The sequence below is a fragment of the Tetranychus urticae genome, chromosome 1, assembly GCF_039701765.1.
Source record: "Tetranychus urticae isolate SD_2017Ah chromosome 1, NJAU_TeUrti_SD_1.0, whole genome shotgun sequence".
Classification (NCBI taxonomy): domain Eukaryota; kingdom Metazoa; phylum Arthropoda; class Arachnida; order Trombidiformes; family Tetranychidae; genus Tetranychus; species Tetranychus urticae.
Genome location: NC_142958.1, coordinates 28668950 through 28693379, shown reverse-complemented (window position 1 = coordinate 28693379; position 24430 = coordinate 28668950). Strand labels below are relative to the sequence as shown.

General features: G+C 30.9%; 1 protein-coding gene across 1 annotated transcript in view; it reads right to left on the bottom strand.

Annotated features, from left to right (window-relative positions):
- The window catches only part of LOC107369715 (serine-enriched protein-like), a 38121-nt gene extending 14015 nt beyond the window's left edge, over positions 1-24106 (bottom strand). Inside the window, exons 1-3 of the mRNA XM_015937688.3 lie at positions 23106-24106; positions 21107-21503; positions 19709-19826 (exon numbers count right to left, since the gene is read on the bottom strand). Of these exons, the coding sequence (XP_015793174.1) occupies positions 19709-19826; positions 21107-21503; positions 23106-23665 (1075 nt within the window). The 5' untranslated portion in view covers positions 23666-24106. The remainder of the gene's footprint in view (positions 1-19708; positions 19827-21106; positions 21504-23105) is intronic.
- Between the last annotated feature and the right edge of the window lie 324 nt (positions 24107-24430).

The following is a 24430-nucleotide window of genomic DNA, read 5'->3' as shown; positions in this document are numbered from 1 at the left end:
GATCCGTACCAAGCTGCTTATTATAGGCTCCAGCGCAGGGAAAAGTCAAAGGATCTTCGTAATTCCATAGGTTTAGAAGAGATTTTTTGCCACCTTGACCTCTTAGTGTCACACCTGAAACCCAATGATCAGGGAAGCAAGTTTTAGCAATTGTAGTGATCACATTTGAAGGTTCACGATCTTGGATATCAGCATTTAAAGATGTCATTGCTCTCTTATACCACGAAGTCTTGACTGGTAATAAACCTTCGATTAATGTGATATTTCCACTTTCTCGAGTACAATCTTCTTCATCTATTATTGTAATATCACAAGAATATTGGATTCCAGAATCAAAGTTATCTATCTGTTTGTGATTTTCAAATTTGTTTTCAATATTTTGAATCAATTTGATAAGATTCGAATGTATCTGAGATACTTCTAAGAATAATAATCGATAGGGGTCAAAAGATGAAAGGCTTTCTAATAGCACTTGAAATTTGGTAATATTTCTCATAGTAGAATCCAACAAATCTTTCTGTGAACCAGAATCTTCGATACTGGTAGAATCTTTATTGACCAATGACGAGCCTTCAGCACTATCAGTAACGTAGCCAGATGACGATTTAGACACATTTGGTGTTGGAGCTTTAACTGATGAACTTGGTTTCTCCAAAATTGCTTGTTGTTTCTTTGGTTTCGAAGAATCTTCTTTTTCTCCGGTTCTTTTTTCAAGTTTCGCTAAATTTTCAACATGATGAATGAAACCATTGAAATCTTTACTTGTTATCGATTCCATTTTACTGCCAGATTGCCTGATCACAATAATATTCTTGATTGATAGCCAATGATTGATCTTATTAGCCAAATTAGGAAGCTTTTTCACTTTCATTCTTTCACAGAATGCAGAGTAAAACTCGCTCAACTCCTTGGAATCGCCTGAAAAAAGAAAAAAGAGATTAGAATTTAGAAAAATAATCTAATATCAAAAAGAAACTCACCTCCAATACAAGCGATCATTGCTGGTAAAGCTTTATATCCAGCAACCTGAATATGGACTAGATTGGCTGAATGTAATCGATCTGGTTTCACTTCAGCTGGAATCGCATTTTCCTGGATTTTGAAACCAACAGGCACAGATTTTTCAGACTCATTCGCATCTCGAATGCGAAGAAGAGCAACAACAACTTTTTCGTTGGCCATTAGGTTACACAATGATCCAACAATCGTAGATTGATTCAAAATAATATTTGATCTTTTAGGGAATTTTCTCGTTGATAATCGAAAATTATAACACTTTCTTTTAGGCAAAATGTCCATAGAATTAGGCAGAAAAATAACACTTTTTGGGTATTTTCATGTACTAAAAGCACGGAAGTTGATGGCAAACTATCATAAAATCACTTTTTGATGAATTAAAATGAAAAACTGATAAAAATTTAAAAAAAAGACTTCCTAAATCGATAAGATAAAATTTAATCTTTTCCGCTAAAAGCGTAGAACAATTTAAAGCGTCTTTGTTGCTTAGCAACATAGATTAGAATAGAATCATTATCTTATCTATTAGAAAAGCACGTTTTTCCTTTAAACCATGTGTTTTAAATGTGCTTCAGTCAATAATTTAAGTCAATATTTTAAGTAAATTATTGCTTTAATTAATTGAGTTTTAATATTAGTTTAAACCATTGATATGTGCTTATTTAAATTTAAATTACCATAGATATCAATATCTTAATTTGTTTCAAGTTTAAAATGAATATTGACTCAGTGATATCTTTGAGAACCGCTAACAGGAGAAAGCGTTTCGTTCATCATCTTCACCAAGCTCAATATATTGAAAGTTTACCCGATTTGGCTGATTCTGATCGCGAAAATAATGTTCTTTCTGACTCAGAGATTGACAGTGAATTTTCCGGTCAAAGTCTCAACTCATCATCCGATCAACTTTCCAGTATCACCGATGATTCTCAACATATTCAAGTGAAAGTTTATAGTGAGATTCTAATTTCAGCTATTCTCAGTAAATCTCATTTATCTCTTAAAGCAGCAGAAAGAGTTGTGAATCTTTTCAATGATTTTACTTTGCGATTTTCTTGTGATCCTGTACTGTTGCCAAGTGTTCGTTATCAATGGGATAAAAGATCAAAGAAAAATCCGATTTGTGTTTATGTACTTTGTGAAAATCAACATAGTCACGGACCCTTTATTGGTGAACCATCAAAATATGGAAATTTCATTTGCCAAGGAAATTTGGTCGAAGCCAAAATCAAAAATGATAGATTCTTTCTCCACATTCAATTCAGAAATCAGTTAGAAAGTCATTTACCGACTATTCCAGATTCGCAGTGGATTCAAACAATGGATCAAGAAGAGACAAATGATATTTCGAATGGTAAAATGGCAAGAAATCTGGAAAATTCATTCAAAGATTCTAATTTGAATATAAAGAAAATTACTCTTACGATCCATTCAGATGAAGTTCAAGTTGGCAATAGTTCAAGCGTGAAAATATTTCCCGTTTTTGTTTCTATCAACAATCTAAAACCAGAATACAGAAAGAAACATTATTTTCTAATTGGACTTTTCGTCGGCAAAGTTAAACCTGATGTTTCTGCTTTTCTTGGACCCATTTGTCAAGAGCTCAAAAGTTTAGAAGAATATCCAATTTCATGGAAAAACAATGATAATATTGAAGTGATAGCCACTTTTCATTTGATTGCTCTCGTTGCAGATGCTCCTATGAGAGCATATCTAAGAGGGGCTAGACAATACAATCATATCTATGGATGTGATTGGTGTCTCATCAAAGCAACATCATCGACGCGAGGATCAAGAATCTATTCTGTTTTGGATCAAAATGAAATACAGCAGATTAAAAGAAAACATGAAGATTTCATTAATTTCGAAAGTTTGAATCTTGGTGAAGAAATTCAACTGAATCAAGAATCTAGATTTCATGGCATTATTGGTGGATCACCACTTTTACAATTATCCAAATTCAATATTGTAGATGGCATAGCAGTTGAACACATGCATTGTTTAATTTTGGGAATCTTTCGTGGCTTATTTTTACGCGGTTGGCTTGGAGAAACTAATATCACTGTATTTGAGAAAAGAGTTGAAAAGTCATATTTCAGAAAAGAATTATCCAGGAGAATTGAAGATATTTCTGTTCCATCAGAAATTACCAGAGCTCCAAGAAATCTAGAGCATATCAAATTTTGGAAAAGCTCTGAATATGAAGCGTTTTTATCTTATTATTTTCTGCCCCTGATGAAAGGTTTACTTAAACCGAAAGTGATCAACCATATTCTTGTTTTCATTAGAATCCAACAAATTTCTCATTGTGGACCGATTGATCAAGATTCTGTTTCTGAATTGAAGAATCTTATATATGAATTTCAGAAAGGTGTTTTGGAAATTTATGGAATCTCTTTCATGTCTTATAATCTACACATTCTAAGCCATCTACCTGATTCCGTCATGTTTCTCGGTCCGACCAAGAACATCTCATCTTACGCTCTTGAAAATTACATGGGCATTCTCAAAGAAAAAGTGAGACGATCATCAAATATCGCTCCATCTCTAGTAAGAATATTCATCAACGATTTTAGATATCAAGAGATATTGAATTCAATAGTGAACTGGCCATTAAGTGAAAAAGAGAAACGTGATTTTGGTTTCAATGATTATCAATATGATGAAGATATGAAACGCGTTATTCCTATCAAAGAAACTGAGAATCACATCGAAGAGACACAAATGTTGGATCGAATTCGCCAAATTCTTGGCCGAGAAGCAGATGAATATGAAATTTCATTATTCAAGACGGTTTCAATCAATGGAAAAAGATTTTCTTCAATTCAATATGGCAAGAATAAAGTTCGATGTGATTCCATAATCAAATCCAATGACGATGAATATATGGAAATTCAGATTATTTTCAGCTTTAGAAACGAGTTCTATGCTTTTTGTCATCTCATAGATGTTTCACCGGTCAGAATCTCATTCAAAGGAATCACTGGATCCTTTTTATTCAAGCTTTCTCACTTGTTTGAAATTAAGAAAGCTAATTATGGTGAATCGTATGTGAAACTTGACCAAAAAATCAAAAAATGCTTCATTATAAATAGCACTAAATTCCATTACAAGTATCACCGCGACTTTTTGATCGAACCTTTCCTCTTCAACATTTAAGCTTTTTTCTACGTTTTCTTACGCTTTCTTAGGCTTTCTTACGCCATTTACGCTTTATTTTCTCGAAAGCCATCATTAATTCAATTCTTTTTTCACAAATTCTTTTCATTAATTGTTTTTCATCACCAGTTTATTTCTTTAATTAGTTTTCCTCAATCAGATATCCTGTTTCTTTAAAATTAGTGTTTAATTGTGATTCTTTTTCTCAATATCTATTAATCATTCCATCAAAATTTCTGTATGTTGAATCTTTTTTCAATGCGCTTTAACAATTTCTAAGATAGCGTTCAATCATCTTACATTGTGAATTAAATTGTGAATTAAATTGTGAATCTCCGCTCTTTTTGCCACCAAATCATCATCGAATCATCGTCACATCATCGCCTCATTATCATCTTATAATATCAAAAATAAATAATCAAGAACCATGGTTAAACGTAAGTATCCTTTTTCCTCACTTTATCCATGCATTATCATTTGAATTCTAATTCTATTTTCTTTCACTTTTTCCTCAGCCAATCAAATCTATAAATCAAAATTCAATCCAAAAAAGGTATCAGTTAATAGTTCGATCGGGAAAAAGATTATTAGAAAAATTATTCTCCCTAAAGAAAAATCAAAGAGGTTGGATTATTTTATTGATGAAATCAGCGACATTTTCGCTTCATATTTGGAAATCAAAGAAAATCTATCGAGTAATTGCCTTCATCAAATTTTCAAAGATTCACAAAGCAACTCGGAAATCGAGAAAATGGATTTCTCCCAAGAAATCAAAGATATGGAGATTGATTAAATTCACTGTTTCATATATGTTATTCTGGTTTATTATGGTATTCTGGATCCTGTTTCCAAGTTTATTTTTACTAATTTTCAAAGATAATTTTTCACAATAATTCAAGCCAAATTTTATCAAAATATCTATTTTCCATTTAAAAAGTGTCAACAATTTGCCTAGTTTTTGAATTTTACATTGATTCTATGATCTCTTTTATAACAATCCATCAAATTCATTAAAAATGTTATTCTGATATCAATCATTCAAAGCTTTTTCTCATTTTACTTGAAAATTTTGGAGTTTCTAATTTTGAAAATTAGAAATTTCCAAGATCATTCTGACTGTCAGAAATTGTGATTCTGAACTTGAGTCTTTTTTGAGACAAAAAACGAACATTTGTGTTCAATTTGATTTTGACTTTTAATTGAGTCAATCATTGACTCAATTTTGCGTAAAAAATTGATCAATTTTTTGTCAAAAAAAATTGTATGTTCATTGGGAAGAGTAAAAGCGTTCCAAGTTTTTGATTGAAATTGACTGATTAAAAGTTAAGTGAACAATTTGATATTTTACAAAGCTAATTGAATGATAAAGATCAATGTTCTTGACCTCTATTTGCTCTTGCTATTATATTTCCTATTAGAATGCAGTCTTTTGTAGATCAACTTACCTATTCAATGGTTTGATGTTCATGTTTATAACATCAAGAACTTTTTTTTGCTTGCTTTTGCTTCTTTTTCTGGTTCATCTTCATTTTGCCTTTCAATAATATTATCATTATCTTTATTGAAAAATAAATGTGATGAAAAGAAGAGGAAGAAGAGCGAAAAAAAGGAAATGTCATACTTTCTTACATTTCTTTCATCATTCCCACCATCATCATCATTTTGGATATTCAATTTACCTTAACAGTAATTGAAGGTAAATTATTATTTTTTGGTTACGAATGACAACTAACCTGGCAAAACGACAAAAGTTGAACCACAATTTAGCTGATCCAAGATGATAATGATCAACATTTATCCTTTGCAAAGATGTCTAATGTAATAACACAAAAGGATTGTTGAAAAGCCCAAGATAGCCATCAAACATTTTAATAAAAACGTTTCAATAAAAGGTAAAAATGAAAACAATGCTAATGATCATTACGAGTTCAAACACCAAACATTCGATAAACACTTTTGTCCATAAATTCAATGTCGAATGTCGTCTTTCAAAGTAAATTCCCAATCGAAACCAAAAGCTAATAGGTTTAAAAAGCCTTTAAAATCTCATTTGATCAAACATTGTGTTTACCTTTTAATAAAGACTTGCTGGGAGTTTCATTATCTTTAAACTAAACATAAAAACAGTTTGAGTAATAACAATGAGTGATGAATGAAACAAAAGAAGCTTTGTTAAAGACTTTTTATATTAAGAGTTCTTATATCAACATGTTCAATCTTAACAATCAAATTAACATGATTGAACATCAACAGAAATTAGTAATTCAGTGTAAAACTGGGAAAACAAGGGAAAAAATTATCATGTAACAAGCAAAATGTTTCATAATGATTATGGTAAAGTGTAAAGTAAAGGTAAAATGAATGGCAAACCAAAAGGTAAGGAGAAGGAAAAAAAGTCCTGAAGGAAACATGAATAAGAATAAGCATGTAATAAAAAAGGTAGAAGACAAAATTGAAAGAATAATCAGAATTTTTCTCTCATTTTTTTCTTCTTCTTCTTCATCTTATCAATGTTAACATGAAAAGTAGGAAAAGAAACAAGAATGCTGAGTTATCATATTTTCTGGTTAAACTGGTTAATCAAAGGAACGGTTCTTGGGTTACATTATGTTATTTTTTCTTCTTCTTCTTTTTCTTCTTCTTCTTTTTCTTCTTCTTCTTTTTCTTCTTCTTATGAGAAACAAAATGTAACACTTGGTCTATTCCATTATTGGTATTATCAGAATCATGAACAATGTGAACATTTAAGCTCGATAATAACCATTATTATTGAACAGATTTGAATAGTCAAAGTTTGCAAGTTGCAACCATTCAATCAATAATAACTGTGACATTTAAATGTCAGTTGATGGATGCTGAGCAAAGCTTTTTCCCATTCCTTGGTCATCATTGTATTGAGAATTGAAAAGATCAGAATCAAACTAAAGAACAGTATTTCGATGAAAACAATGTTGGCAATATTTTAAAGAAAAACATTTTTAAAGTTGTTTGAACATTTAGTGAGCTCCAAATCTGTTGAATGCTGAATAAGCTTACAGACTCAGCTTTCCTTAAGTAAGTATCATTGAGTCTTGACTAGCATTTACATTTTATTTCTGACCAACTCTGGTAACTCTTAAGTTTTGTTCATAAAGTCTTTAGTAAATCGTGTTAAATTGCATTCTGTTGTCATATTATTTAGCTAATTTCAATAGAAGCTGAGCAAAAGTAATTTTCGACTCAAGATAATTTTCCAATTCTTTAAGATGATTCACTTGGTTCTTTATGAGACCGAGGATCGAATTGAACGAAATAGTTGCTGTCGAATAGAGATACAAATGAAGAATCAATATCGTGAAAAGACTAATATTGTTGGGATAATCCTTTGAACTAACATTATAGCATTTTAAGTATCTTTGAATATTTGACCGCGAAAATTTTCTTCTCTCGTGAAATTGAGAAGACAAAAACAGTTTTCAATTTCCTTGATCAGGCGCTTTCACACAATTATTTGGATTAAACTAGACAAATTACTGGAGCATTGAATCCAATCATTAAATGCGATTAAAACGTACAGTAATTGATCCTTTCTTGTTCAGATTCGGTAAAGAGCTAATGATTGCGACTATTTGAGTTTAAAGTGAAAGATTATTCAATAAACTTGTTGATCGACGATTGTATTAAAGTTTAATTTGATGAGCAGAACCTTGAAAGTCTTGAAATATATAAATTTGAAAATAATGTTCAACCATTTGAGATTAATCCAAGTGTAATTGTTTCTCCCTTTTTTCAACCCTTTCCTTTGCAAAGTAAGCTAATAATATTGAAAAAGGTAACGAAAGGTTGAAGGGAAGAAAGAAAGCGAACAAAAAAAGAAAAGTTTCTCTCTGAGAAGGAAATTTATCATAATCATTTTGATATGCATAAATGTATTATCATGTACTTAGTCTGTCAGAAAATATAAATTATACCAAATGAAATTCAAACCATAATTTTAAAAGGTAAAAAGAGGAAAGGTAAAGACACAAATATATTAATAATGCGAAGCAGCACAAAAAAAAGAGTAAAAATAATAATATAAACCAATTTGAGGAATCAAAATGAAATAAGTTTCTATCCAAATAATGATATGTTATGATGGTTAACATTTACAGATATAAAGCCATAAATTGCAGGAATAAGTGATTACATTTAAAGATTGATAAATGATTGCTGAATAAACCTGGTAAAATGGTTGCAGTTTAATTGATTTTCAAGTTTTACTTCAACAGTTCATCCTGTAATGATGATATAATCAGATCAGAGAAAGATCAGAGTAATGATTCAATTTCAAGGGTTGACTAAGATCATATTTTGCATCATTAAAGGTCTTAAAACATTCATCATTTGTTTCAAATCTTGCAACTTGATCAGTTGATAAACATTTGATTCAACATTTTTCATTGCATTTATAACATTTAAAACAAATATCGATTTTAAAGGAATTGCTATTTCGATATTCAAGTTGATTCTTTACACTCAACTCGCTATTTAAGGAAACATGATGAAATCTGTAACAATAGCAGATGGAATGAAATGTTTCTCAGTTGGGTGAAGAAAGACAAAAGTTTCCATTACTCGGTTTGAGGTTGACTTGTTGAATGCATGGAACCATGGTTACATGGTAAAGATGATGATTAGCTTGTAAAGATTAGCGCATTCTATCACAATTTAACATGGTAAGGGAATGGGAGGAAGAGGAAAAGATAGTCGACAAATGCACATGAAATCATTGAGTGACACACAACATGGGAAAGATTATGATGAAAGAAACGAAACATGAGAAAGGTGATAACAGTCAACAACGGTGAAAAAGAAGAGAGAAAATGAAAGATTAAAAAGGAAAGGTAAAACAGAATCAAGTGTAATATGAAAAAAAAGAGTTTCATCGATCGATAATATTATATACTTAGAAATAATTCATTTGACTCTGAGTAGTTGAAGAGGAGGAGGAGGAGGAGGATGGCAAGAATAAGGTAGTAACAAGAAGAAAAGGGAACAAGAGAAAAAAAAGATTCACCGAATCTTGAATACAATTTCGTCTACCTTTTCATCCAACAATTTTACCCATTTGACTTACCATTAGTAACATAATGTAACTCAACTGTTTACCAAGTGAATAGTGTTGAACCTTAACCATTCACTTGCTTGCATAAAATAGCCTGTTGCGCTCCTCTTCTGGTTCATGCTTTTTTTCACCACACAAAAAAGGAACCAAAATTTTTTTCTTTTCGCAGTTTTCTTCCATTTCATCTTCCCTTTATCATCATGTTATTCTTGCTTTTCTTTGCCATTCCCTGAAATCTTTGGAAATCTTTTATCTCAACTTTTTCTTTTTTGTTCAAAGTTACATTTTTATTTCGATTCATTCTTTCATCATAAACTTTTGATTTGGAAAAAGTTCATAAATTGAGATTATCATTGTGTTCAACCATGAAATTCATAATAGTCAGGGTCAAGTTTTCTTCTTTCATCTTTTCCAAACTCTTTTCTCTCTTCGCCTTCATAATCATTTTTATATCTTTTCCTCATCTATTACTAGCTTTTCTGATTGCCTGAGCAAATTGAACAGACGATGTAAACAATTATCATGGTAGATGGACCTTGCCTGACCAGACAACTGAACGATTAAACTGACCGAAAAAAAGAGATGAATTTTTGACACTCAGTTCCATTTGTCAGAAGAAACCATTTTCTTGCCACAAAATTCAACAGTTGAAGTGACCAACGTCTAAGAATATTTTTCACTCCCAGTTTCACTCCATTGGATAAAAACTTTGATTCACTGATTAACAGGTAATAATGATTGTAAATAGACAAAGAGTATTAACAACAATTAGCAGCATTTTTGGGTTCTTCTTCTCTTCCTTTTCCTTTCATTATTCACATTTTTTCCCTTTACCAACTCACCTTATCAACCAATTTTTGTTATCCACTTGAAGCAAAAGTAAATTGTCTTCTAATTAACTTTGAAAAGTTAATTAGAATGATAATCAACATTCTTTGATTATCTTTTTTTCATTCTCTCGCTCTTCTGTTTGCGTTTCATTCGCATTGGATTTTAGTTGCTTTGTTATTAACATTGACAATGAACGGGAGGAATGTTAATTAGTTGGGTTTGATTGAAGTTGCAAATTGATAATGAAAAACAGTTTGAACTTCATTTCAAAAAAGTGTTTTTCCATGAAACATGAAGAGAAGTGAACGAAAAAAGTTGAACCAATTTTCATGGAAACAAAAGCTGATTAAAAGATTGTCCAAAATCTGGACAACAGTTGGTAGTTAATTTAAACAATCAAAGCTCCAAGTTGATGATAATTTCAGTTATTATTCAGGAATCACTTGAAACCCATAGCTTCAGGGTTAACCTGAAAATTTCCTTCACTTTTGTGACTATCCATTAGCTATAACTGTATTATCTTGTTGTTTCACTTTGAATGTTATTTCGTTGAATTTATCATTTTTCCTGTTCCATTCTTTATCAATTCAAGATTGATTCCAAATTTGGGTCAACATGGAACATTAAATTTTTCAATTGTTTTTCCCTTTTATTCGCCAAATTAATCATCATTATCATGGTAAATTTCATTACTTGGATATTATTTTCAGTTTCAATTGCTTCCCATTTTTGGGTTGTCTTCAATTGTTCAAAAGTGTATCCAATGAAAACTGTTTTTTTCTCACTGATTTTTCAACTCATTTTCTCGATTCTTTTCCTTCTGTTGATTATTAGGTTATCATGCTTCTTGAATTTCCATTCAACAAATCTATCTGTTTTTCAACTCAACTCATGTTACCTTGTAAAATATTAAACTTATTTTCCCCTCTTTTCTTGCTTCGCCTTTTTCCTCTTTTTTTCAGGATTCTTCATCATTCGTCGTCTTCAATCAAAATAACATTGAATTGCTGTTTGTAAGTTGCGCTCTGTTTACTTTTATCGAGCACAGAATTATGATAACAATGTTCAACTGAAACAGTAAAATGATGATATTTTATCATTATTAATATTAGTATCAATATTGTTATTTGTTTTTCATTGGAAACACTTTCATGATGGAAAACAGGGAAATCCAAGAGTTGAATAATGAGAAATGTTTATAAAACGTTTCCAAACAAATATGGATAACTTTCATTCCTTTCATTTGTATTTTCACATTAATTTAACTTGACATCAAAAGCATCTATTGAAACCAAAATATATTCAATTGCAATTTAGACAATTTTTACCAAATTCAATAGAAATCGATACTTTAAAACAAAAAACATTTGCACATTATTTCACAAATAAGTGACAAAATCACAATCAAATTTGTCCGTTTGAATAAACATTGGCTTTTCATGTATTTTACATTTTGCAACCAGTGATGTTAACTTTTGTGTTTTATTTCTTGTTTAGTGAAAGAACATTACAGCTTCATTTTATAAGAGTTTTCACTAAAAAGGATTGAAATTGTAAAGTTTTCAGGTGATTTCGTTTGGCTAAGAGTTAAAAAGCTTAGTCTTGGGTAGTAAACGTAGTAAAGTTTTATGCTTCGATCATAAGCTGAAGAAGGATTTATTTCCTATGGCTTTGAACTAGCTAAAGAGAGGTTGACTTCGTTTGCGGAAAACTGGTCTATTCTGTATTTTATCCAAATATTGCTAGAAATTCTGATACCTAGCCTCTAGATCTTTACTGATCAGCAAGCGGACTCGAACTTAGCTTCTAGTGAGCTAAGTTTGCTTTAATTATGTACCTTCAATCTAAAATAAAACGAATGTGTTTTAAGATGAAAGAGCATTTGTCTTGGAAACAATGAAATTCTTAGTGAAATTTTCCAATCCGAGATATTTTCTTCATGAAAACACTTTGGAAAATAAGACCTTAAACTACCAAATTTTCCATCTCAAAACTGATCACTATTGAAAGATTCAAAAACTAACTAGATTCTCTTACTTTCTCTCTAAACTCTACTGAAAATAAATAACATTTCATAGTAAATAAGAACCGGTGAGAATAGTAGGTAAGAACCGAATAATAGAATAAGAAAGCGATTAAGAAAAAGTTAATCTCCTGATCCCAATTTCATCGTTTACAAGAAAAATGTTAATTTATTTTAAAATAATACATGTAATACATTCGTTTCTTTCAATATTGACGATGAAAAAGATCGAACCTGATTAGCTCTACTTGATAAACTCAAGTTTTACTCTTATTTGAAACAAACTCGGTCTACAAATGTTATCAAACATTTAGTCAATGAATCATCAAATAAATTGAGGTTTGGACTATTTGTCCAAATTGCTTGAGAATCAAAAGGTGTTAAAGTAGTTGGATTGAATAGTCTACTGCCAATAATTTATGATTATAATCATGAAAGTTTAAATCAAATTAGAAATGTCCAAGAATGTGATTACTGGTCACTCAAGACCAACACTTGAAACCAGTTTGTGTGATTGAACATTACACAGTATTTGCTGGGAAGCCAATGAACGTGGTTGTTAGATTACCTGTTGAAGGCAAATTAGGTTTACACAAAGCATAGCAATTATAAGCATCCTAATTGAATTACCAGTTAATCTCAATGAGATTAAGGTATTTAAACTGAAAGACAAAAGTTTCCAGAAATAATTGAATATCCTTTAACGGTTCAAGAGTTTAAGGTTTCATTAAATGATGAACAAAACCAAATTTTAATTAAAACTATTAAATCACCAAATCACCGAATCAACAAGAAGATGAAACAGAAAATTTCCATCATTTCCAAGATGAAACAATCTGTTGATTATCCTGATATTCACTGAACCTGAAATGGTTATCAATTCTGTCGACGATAATAAGGTTATTGAATATATTATTAGGTTAATGGCGATTCCCTTCTGATGAAGAGAATCTTCTTCATTCAAATATTCCCATGTTAAAACAGAGGCTGACAATGATTTATAAATGATGTTACAACCAATATCATTTAGTCTGGATGAGCAAGAATCAATTACGATAATTGATGTCAAGTTGATTAGTTTGATGTCCTTAGCAATGGTAAACATTAAACGGGTTAATCAAGTGAATGGGTCAAAACAAGAATCAAAAATAAACTTGAATGTAAATTTACAGTTCATTTTGGGTAAACAACAAGTCATCCAATTAGAAGGCAAATTGCAACCCAAAACGAACCAGATATTTGACCATTTTTACGGTTAAAATGATTCCATTCAATTTGTTTAAATTTAGATGAAATGCCATTTAATTGGAATGGAATCATCAAAGAAATGTTCATTGAATGGTCAACTTGAAAAGTGGCTTCTGTTGTTACATTGACTTTTCATTTGCTTTTGGTCAAGTAAATGATTTTCACATAATGGTGATCAATCATTGGATAATAATGAAACCCTTTCAATAACAATATTCATATTCATTCCTCTTCTTGCATGGAAACTCCGGAAAAAGGAAATGACGAATCGCTAAGGAAGTTACAAAAATATTGTCATTTTTAGGTGTAAATAAAGGTTTGAAACATTTTCAGGTTTCAATGATATTGTAATATTCAATTGAAATAAATTGTCTCCAAGAGAAACATTCAACATCTTTATTGAAATCAATCTGCTCATGAAATCTAATTGTTTCAGTTTAGAGACAAAAATGATTTACACAAATCAAGTTTAATTGAATGTTTGGATTGAAAAATGAAAGCAAAGATGACAATGTTTAGGTTTGATTGGTGAAGGAAGCTTCTTCATCTCTATTCATTAGGAAGGCAATATGAGGCTAAAAAGCGATGAAAGATGAAGAAGAAGGAAAATGATGAAATGTTGACCTTCATTTTAACCTGGAATTGGAATGAAAACAAGAATCTGATAATGATAATGGAAGTGAGATGATTGTGAAGTGATGAACATCTTGTGGGAAGAAGATGGAAACTGAAGTGAACAAGAAATGACGAAGAAAGTGCATAAAAGGTGAAGTGATTTCATGATGAAGTTTTCTCTCACCTTAACAATTGATTGGAGTCAAGATGAGGAAAAGAGGATAAGAAGATGATAAAGATGAATCCAATTGTGATAATAACATTTGAAGGAAAGTGAGTGAACACATGAAATGAACACTGTTGATCCAATCAAAATGCACTTGCAAACCAGAGAAAAGATTGAGAATCACAATTTTCACCTTCTCATTACAACTGATTAATAGACGTTTCTTTAGCATTTAAAATTGTTGTGAAGGAATGAGAAAAAATTATTCTGATAATTCATCAACTTTAAGCAACATTTTTCACTCCAACAAGGTTATCACTGGGAGTGAAAAGATAACATTAATCAGCGAAATTCTGGAAAAAAGAAAAACATTCTTTTTTTGCAACATTGGAACCGATTCAAACTCGAAACTCGAAACTCGATTATCTTTCATGTGAGAAGAAATTGCTTGACAGAACTTTTGCTTTTCCTTTTTCACCACTTTTCTTTACAGCACTTCATTATGCACATGAATGAATGGTACAAATGAATAGTTCAACTGGTAACACTTGCTTGATTGATTTGAACCTGTTGATTGGTTGCAATTCAAAGTTGAACCAATTGCAAAGTTCGTTATGATTTTCATGGAAAATTCATTTTTTTCTTGTTCTGTTTCGAGGAATAATGTTGGAGGAAAATTTTGTTTCCATTCATGAGTTTACTCTTGATTTTGAATGAATCATGGTGAAAGAGTATAAAGGTAAATAGTTGAATGATAATGTTGATAGAAATTGAATAAATAATGGTTTGATAGAGAAAAAAATATTGCATTTTATTCAGTCTCTACAAGAACTTTTTCATCATCTTATTCAAGTTAAATCTCTTGTTCAGCATTAATAATAACATTATTTTTCTAAATCTTGCTTTTTCTTTTTTCTTTCTTTTCTTTCCTTTTTTTCTCGTCTTCCTTCCAGCCTTTTACTTTTCAAAGTATCATTTCATTGTTATATCATGACAATAATAATAATTTTGAGCAATTTGGAAAGATTTGCTGAATAAATTTACTCGACTCAAGAAATGCAACAATGAAAAGAGTTTGGTTTATCATTAAAAGACCTTGAAAAATTCACTAACAAACTAATCGTCAACAAAATTTTCACCATTTTTCCCAATTGAAATCGTTACGAATTTACTTTTTTCAGAATTTTCTCACAGAATTTCCATTTCCCAATTAAAAAGATGAATCTCTTGATAAGAAAAAATTTTCCCTTTCGATTGGTTAGAAAATTCAAAATTGATTCGAAACCGAAACATCGAAATGAGATCGAAGTGTCGAAGTCTATAATTTTTCCCATTCCAAGACGAGTGATTCGAAGTAAACCTGGTCAGTATCTTTCGATAAAAGACATTCTTGGGTCGAGTTCAGTTCCAAAAGGAAAGTCGAATTTTTCGCTAAGTTTTTTTCTAAATGCTGAACTTTTAATAGTTGAAATTTCGACTTGTATATGGGCTGATTTGGCCTTAGATTAGCTTGGATTTTTTGAAAGCTTCAACATGTTTTATTGATTGGAAAATGTTTTTGACCTGAAAATTGAACTTATAGTCGATATTGAACTGAACAAATTGGAAATTCATGTAAATCTAAAAGGGCAATTTTGCCATTAAAAGATTACATTAAATCTGAAATTATATGCTCAACTTGATTCGTGTTCAAATGTTGAGCTTTGGCTTTGATGAAATTATTAAAGTCAATAGATTCATTATTAACGCTGTTAAACTTGCTGGCTTTACTTGTTTCATCAACAATCACATTAACCAATTATATTCATAATCTTACTGAATCGTTGAATTGGAAAATTTAATTCTCAAACAGAATCAGGAGAGAAAACATTTTACTTGATAAATTGTTGAATCACATTCAATCATGATAATCATTTGCATTTGCAGTTCATTATTTATTTTAACTTTCCTTTAAAATGGTTAAAATGAATGAATGAAAAATGAAAATTTTGTCAACTTTGTATCTGATTAGCCAATATTGAAATTTTTAATTTCAATCAATTTTTAGGTCAACATTTGAGACAACAAATTTTCCAAATCAAAAAATGTTGACTCGATTCCAACAGATTTTTTCATATTTCACCGAAAAGTGGAAAAAATGAAAACAATTGTTTCTTCATTTCCTAATTTCTTCATGGGTACATCATGAATCTCTGGTTACAACAGCAAGCTTCAAGGTTGAGAAGAAATTGTTTCGTGTCAAAAACAAAAATCAACTGTGAAATAATGTAAACTATTCAGAATATTCATGAGTTTCCATGGCAATAACCAGAAGTTTGTAGCGATTGTTGATTAAAATAATCATCATTAAGGTAACAAGGTAAAAAAAGGTGAAATGTAAACCCTAAGGCAACTAATTAATTTACATTGTCGACATTTCTCTCAAAATTTTCTCTTTTTTCTTCTTCTTTTTTCCATCATTTCTGTTTATCTACTTTATGCTTCGCTTTTTGATAACATTAACTGATCACAATATTTGCTGGGAGTTTGAGTTTGCCTTCAATCATTTCAACCATTATTTTACAATCTCACTTGAATGAACATTGATTACAGTTTATTACAATCATGTTTGTGATAATCAAATTGAATCAACTGTGAAAATGTTACCCTTTTTCACGCTATAAATTGAAATTTTCAATGTTCACCTCTTTTATACTTCACATGGTTTAACAGTGAATTTTGAAAAAAATGAAGTGATGATGATGATGATGATGGTTAGACAAATTAGCTGGGGAAAAAATTAATCTCATTTTGTTGATGTTGGAAAATTGGATCAACAAGATGAAAGAGTATTAAAAAAGAAAGATTCAAGTTTCATGATGATAATTCAGATGAATACACTGAGCTACTAGAATAGATGTATTCATATGTGTAATGTTACAGAAAATGTTTCATCCCAAATGAAAGTTACATCACATTATCAGTTGAAAGGGTAAAATATTTTCCATCTTATTGTTTCAACTCATCTTCATCTACCCACAAGTTTCCGGTTCAATGAGTTTAACTTTGAAATGTAAAGGTAAAAGATTAATCTTGAAAAAAACAACAGTCAATAGTGCATTGCTTTTATTGATCATGTAAATAAATGCTGTCTGGTTAAAAAATCGATTCCGACAAAGGATCGAATTCCCATGAATAATCAATTGAATTAATGCAATTGTCAAAATGGACTATTTTACTGGGTTAGTATAAAATGGCTGGCTCGAGAACACTTTTCATCAGTTTTCAACTCACTATTTTAGCTACAGAATTTTCCCGGTTCTCCTTCATTCACACAAAAATATTTTGCGAAAATAATTAACAATCTTTTGAATTATTTTTTAATGACACTCTTCAAACTTTTTTCATAATTAACATGCTTACATTTTGAAAACAACGTAGAAAATTTTTCAAGGTTATTAGCTAATGGGACAAATAAAATGTAAAAATATCCACGAGCTGAAGAATTTTGCGTTTGATATTTTTTGCAGAATATTCATACTTTCTTGAATCATAAAGTTAGAATATTTATAATCATGAATCACTGTGAAATTTGTGCAGATAATTACAATTGAAATATATATCTTATCTAAATGCAGTGATGGTCAATACAACTAGTAATTCATCATTACCATCAACAGCTGCTGAAAAACGGAAATTCATCGATATTATCGATGATTAAGGAATTAACCATATTAATACAAAAATGCGCAAAGCAAAATATCCTGATCACAATATATAATCTGGGCACTATTTAACCTACCAAACTGTTATTACAATTAAATTATTTTGAATTCGTAAGCCTGTATGTTGCATCTGTAAATCAATTTACGGTTAAAGTTTCATCATTTTATTATTTCCCTAGACCTGCTATGAACGTCTTATATTGCAATTACTGGCTTGTCATCGAGTGTCACTGTATTGTCACTAGCTGCTGACGATTGTCAGGAACATATGGCTCACTATCGCTAGGTACGTTCAAATGCTCATCATTAGCATTTTCATCATCATTCGAGCTGCAAAACAACCAGTATCGCCAATATCGATGGTTGTTGCTGCTGGTGTTGTGTAAATCCAGTGAAGGAGCTGATTAAACTGATATAGATAAAAAACTCTACTTGTATCATCTGATTTTGTTATAATTTTTTTATCAGCTCCACCAAAATCTCCTCCTGAGCGCTCTTACTAAAGCCTTAGAGCTTATTCGCTATTTTATCCACGGCTGCAGATAATAGTAATAAAATAACAAAGATATTTCTATGATCGACAATCCCAACTCTGAAAAGTGTACTAAAAAGATTGCCTAAAAATAATTAAAAAATTTGTACTCATTTAGTTCTTGAAAGCGCCTGGGTACTTTTCTAATGACTTCGATCTTTTATCAATCATTTAAGAAAAGTTTCAAAGAAATTATCCCCGATTTGAGGATTGCATTGGAAAATCACAGATCCCGTCATTTTTTATTTGAGCATCCATGTGACAATAGTCGTTGGACTTTCGTTTTTCGATTTTGAAAAATCGATTTCAACCAATCTTTTGTTCACTTGATAAAATCGATTAAATAATTGAGCCAGAAATGTTTGGTGAAATCACTCAAATTTGTTTAATATTTTCATATGCATTGTGGTGTTATTTCGTTGGAAGCAAAAAGCAGAGAAGAAGCTTGGAAAAAATGATTTGTCTTTACTTGCTCAAGGCACGCAATAACAACATTTGTTTTCATTTTGAGTGAAAATTTTGCATTCCATGTTTTTAATGTGCTGTGAGTCAACAATCAATGTTTACCCATTGTAAAGGTAAACAAATTGATTAAAAATCGATTGCTTTCGGGGGTTAAAAATGAAAATCAGAAAGAGCTTGATTGAAGGCGAACACTAAAAACAAGAAAATGTCATTTAAAATCATTGTATTTTAATGTAATGGTAGATGAAAAAAAGCGAAGTCAAATGGGTAAAAACAATTTCTATCCATTAACTTGATCAAATTTTACCCTTTAGCATTTCATTAATTGATTCAAATGGTCACAATGAATGGTTGATGAATTTAACCTGATGAACACTGAATAAAACAAAGAAGTAAAAAGCTTGAGCAAACACAATCAAGAATCATTATTAACCTGTTGCATGAACAAACCGAGAAGCAGAAGTACAAATATCGATCAAAGGTAAAATTGAAATAATCAATTTATCCAAATTTGCAACACTCACTATTCCCGTCAAGTCAATCAACATAAATATTCTTGGCAAACAATTAACACGTCAAATCAACTGCGAATCAAATTGAGTGCGAAACAGTAAAAAAGAGTAAAAAAAAGTCAATTGATAATTCAAGGTTCAAGTTGTTCACATGTTCATGTTGCTTTTGTGGTTCAATGTTTCACATTTGTTTTTTTAGTGAAACTTGAATTTTTTGCTTCCACTCTGTCTCACAAGTCTAAGAGTGTTTCAATGATGCTTTGTGTTGGGATGAAGAGGGCAAAGAAGACAATGACAAAAGAGGATGAACAAAAGGATGAAGGTAAAGATGATGATAACAACAATATTACCTAACAGTGTTCTTGCTTGAAGAGTAACACATCCAGTGTGAATGTATTCAATCAGTTGACGGAAAACATCAGGTTCGAATTCCTCGATTATCATGGTTCGATGGCTTTGAACAGTAAACTGATTTTGGTGTGTCAAGTGTTGATCAAGATGAAGGTGATAATGATCAACATTTTCCAGTCAATTCCAAGAGTATCCAAAGGAACATCATTTTCCAATGAAAAGAGGTAAAACATGAACAGAAAAAAAAGATGAACTTCATTAGCTTCTTTGATAACAAATCGCACTTTTCTTTCAAATCATGTTCAACCGCAGAACTTAATGATTCAATAAACATTTCATTGACATTCATTTACTTTTCATGGAAATGCTACAAAATTCTTGAAGAGCTTTCAATATTGAAATTTCACCAACAGAATGACTAAATGTTTCATTTTCAAACCTTTTTACTTTCGCTTGCAAACACTTTACATCTCATTGTATCTGTTGATTGGAAAAGATGAAAATGAAAAGGCGTTAAGAATCGAGTGAAAAATGTTGACACTTTCCAACGATATTATTACGATTCTTTAACAGTTTACTTTTGCTTCATCTTCATTCTTATCGATTAGTTTCTTCTTCTTCTGCCTTCTCACCTGTTTAATCTTCAACACTTCAATCCAAGAGGAAAAAAATAGAAGAAAAAAAGGAAAGAAAAAAAGAGTTTGATGATGAGAATTCACTTTTCACTCCCAGTCTTTCCCGAGTTATTCCCTGTTGAGAAATTTTATTCTGTTTTTGTTGTCTTTTTAAACAATTTTCTTACACTTTTTGTTTGTTTGTTTGCTATTCCTAATACACCTGAGATGGGAAAGCATTTCATGACAGCAAAGGAAAAGGTGGAAACAAGCTTAGGCTGAAAGAAATGAATATAAAGATGAAAAATTTTGATTATTTTCAACACAATTTTGTGTTTTCCTTTCATCACCTTTTCCCTAATATTGTCGATAACAATTTAAACAGTTTTTCATTTGACAAATTAAATTAAATTTCCTAATTCATTTAATGAAATTTCAATGAAAATCATTGCTTCATACTTTCCTCATTGCCTTTGTAATTGTTCATTGAAATCGCCTTTCACATTATTCTTGGTTAGTTCAATTCAACAGAAGTTCAGAATTGGCTCAAAGCTGTTTCATCCTAATAAACATGTCCATTAAATGTCAACTCGACTTGTTACTTTTGATTATCAAGTTTAAAATGATGTTTGAAACATTAACAGTTTTCTGTGGTTTGATTTGATTGTAAACATTTCATTCTTGTTTAACTTGTTGATTTGATGTCAACTTTTCAAGTCACAAAATGGTTTGAAAATGAAATTCAAATGGAAATGAAATTGACGATTAAATTGATTCATTTACCTGATGATGATGGTTGACTGGAAGTCCATTTAAGGCTGGCTCGGAGCTTCGTTTTAAAAACAATTTCAATTTAGTCTCTTTGCTTGTTTCACGAAATTTTTTGCTCTTTGAATATTTCAATTGTTTCTCTCGTTGAGAATCATTGCTAATATGAGTTTCCCCGCTATCACCTTCACGAGGTGATATTACTGATGATAAATTGCCTAAAGCATAGCCACTGTTATTGTTGTTCACTGGGCTTGTATTATTATTGGAACAGTTGATGTTATTGTTGTTACCAGTGTTATTGTTGCCATTATTATTACTGGTTCCGTTGTTTTGTTGAACATTGTTGGTCACTGTTGATAGGACACTTAATTGATTTTGCTTATGGGCAAAAAGAAGTTTGTGAAATGTTCTGATTAGGAAAGAGGAATGAGGGATGAAAAAAGGAAAAGAAATGATGAGAACTCAGATCAACATTGAACATGATACCATGTAAATTTAGAGTAAAATCAAGAATTTAATCTTCTTAATTTGTGTAAACATGGGAAAAACTGAGCGACAATAGAAGCTATCAGTCAAAGTATAACAAGTGAAGTGTAATGTTACAGTTGATCAGTTATCGAAAGAAAACAAACATTAACCTTTTTCGATAATTTCATGTTCGAAAGTATCTCAATGTTTCCATCGAACAATCATTTTAATCGAAATTTTTACACAGAATTTTCATTTCAATTGCTTTTTTCAAGTAAAAGAGTTTTCTCTCAATGTTCATGTTTGATACGACTTATGGACCTGAATCGGTTAGTAATATGTGAAACACTCAGACTATCGATTCTGAGATGATGAACATTTTCATTTGCAAATCGTTCATAAATTGCTCTTGGAATGATTGTGATTTGGAAGATTCCCTGAAAAGAAAATTTCTCCTCAATCAGACTCGAAGCAATATTGATGAGGGTAAAATGCTGATAAAATTGGACAAAACCATGATAAGTAAAAGAAAATATTTTGATGCGAAAACAACTCAATGTCTTTATCATTGGACACTTCGATTATCTTTCAAAATTAAAGTGATTTCGATTATTAATCTGTATTCGGTCAATCGAGACATTAGTCACAAAATGCTTATTAATTGGCTGTAAAATGGCTCAAATCATTTTATTAACTTCATTTAAAGTTGAAAATTTAAGGTGAATGTAATAGCTACTGAGAAAGGATTGAGTCTCGTTAGACAGCTTTAACTCTGTTCATTCATGCAAAGATTGATGAAATTACTTGATTAAAAAAAACAATTTCATCAGTTTAAACCTTTTATCGGATAATTTGCTTCCACAGGTTATAACTTATAACTAAAGGTGGCTTTGATTGGAGTGAATTAACTTAATGAAAAATTGTAAGACATTGACTTTTCCTTCAAAAGTTAGAGACAAAATTCATGGCAAATATATTAAATTAACATGGTTTAACAAATAATAAAACTCAACAGAATAGACTAAACTTGATAACTTGAAAAGTCTTTATCAAAGTCCAACCTTCAAAGTCTGATTCCAATCTCCCTACGCCTGAAATCATTTAAATTCAAGAGTAAATTGTAATCTCAAAAATCAGAATTTCCAAGACAGAATTGAAAGATGCTTTGATATGGAAAAAGAATCGCAAATTTTATTGAAAAGCAACAATTAAAGTTGAAAAATTCTTGATCTCAAAGTTCTTTTTCCTTTAAGCCATTGTTTTGAGAAAAAAATTCTCGAAAAATGTTTGTCCAGAAGCGTCAGTCTTCAGTAAATCAACTATTGCATTGATCAATAGAAATTCAAATGTTATGAAATTGATAAAATGAAATGAATTACTCATGAAAAGCATCAAGCTGACGCAATCTAAAGAAAATAGTTGGAAATGGAAAAAAAACTTTTCCAAGTTAATGGTCAATTGAGATTCGGAAAAGTTATAAAATATTTTTTCTCTTGAGCTTGAAATGAAATTGGGACCAGTTTAGATGATCGCTGCTGCTTACCTGCTTCGAGCGGCAAGGACTGACCTCACAGCACAAACGGGTTCACGAGTTTCCCCGACAAGAAAAGTAACATCACAAAGTTCAGGCATTGAGGCAAGAAATTTCATATCTTCAGCTAAACCCGATTTATTTTCATACACTGAATAATCAGTCTCATATTCATGGTCAATCAGGTCATCCTGGGAATCTTGGTGAGTCCCGAATCCGGGTGCCAGTGGGTTAATCAGTGGATTGGGTGAAGATGAACAGTTGTATGAATCCATGAGACTAGTTTTATCAATTGAACTGTTGATGATGATAATGTTGTGATGTTGACTGGAATTGTTTGGATTTGTAAAGATGATGGAATGATTTGTTTGATTGTTAACGTTTGATTCATCATTTTCATCATCTTCCTCATCTTCCCTGTTTTGACCAATTGAAAAGCCAATGGAATGGTTAACGTTGAAATGATTGTTGGATACAAAATTTTCCTGATCACAATTGCCAAGCAATTGATTAAACAGATTATCATCAAGAAAGGTTAAATCACCTGACATTATAGTGATTAGTTGTTTCATTTAGGTAAGTCAACATACGAAAAATTAATGGAAAGCAAATTAGATTTAGATTTTGAGAAAATAAAATCACAAATTGAAAGGGAATTTAAATTTGTCTAATTTTTTGCTTGTTAATCACAAAAAGCCATTTAACTTTAACTTTTGTTTGTTTGCTTGTTCCTTCTGTCATTACTGTTGTTCAGTGTTGGTGTTTTGTTGTTGCTTTGTTAATTCACTTGTTACTTTAGTTGTGTGTGTGTTGGTTGTGTAGGGTTGACAAAGAGATTGAGAGGTTGAAGATGAAGGTGAAGATGAGATGAAGATGGTGAAACTGATGATGGTGAGGATGATGATGATGAAGGATGATGAACAGAGAAGGATAAGGATAAAAAGGATGAGGATAAAACGTAGGAGTGTAAAGATGGATAAGGAATGGAGTGAATGAGTTGAGGAAGACGATGAAAATGATAATCCAAGAGGAGACACAAAATGTTCATTGCTAGACTCATGCTCAATCAATTTCTCATGATACTGTTCATTGCATCGTCTCACCATCTCTTTCAACATCAACTTTGTTTTTACATTTTCATCTTTCCACATCATTCCAAGTAAATCTGGTTAGGCCGAGACTAGAAGAAGCGTCAACCTAGAAGAGTCACTCTCACTGCACCAAATGTAACAAACAGTAGGCCTCTGTTGTAACCAAGTCAAGGGTTTACTTTTTTTTCCTCCTTTCATCCATTTTCATCTTAACCATCATCATGCCCATTATCATCACAATTATCA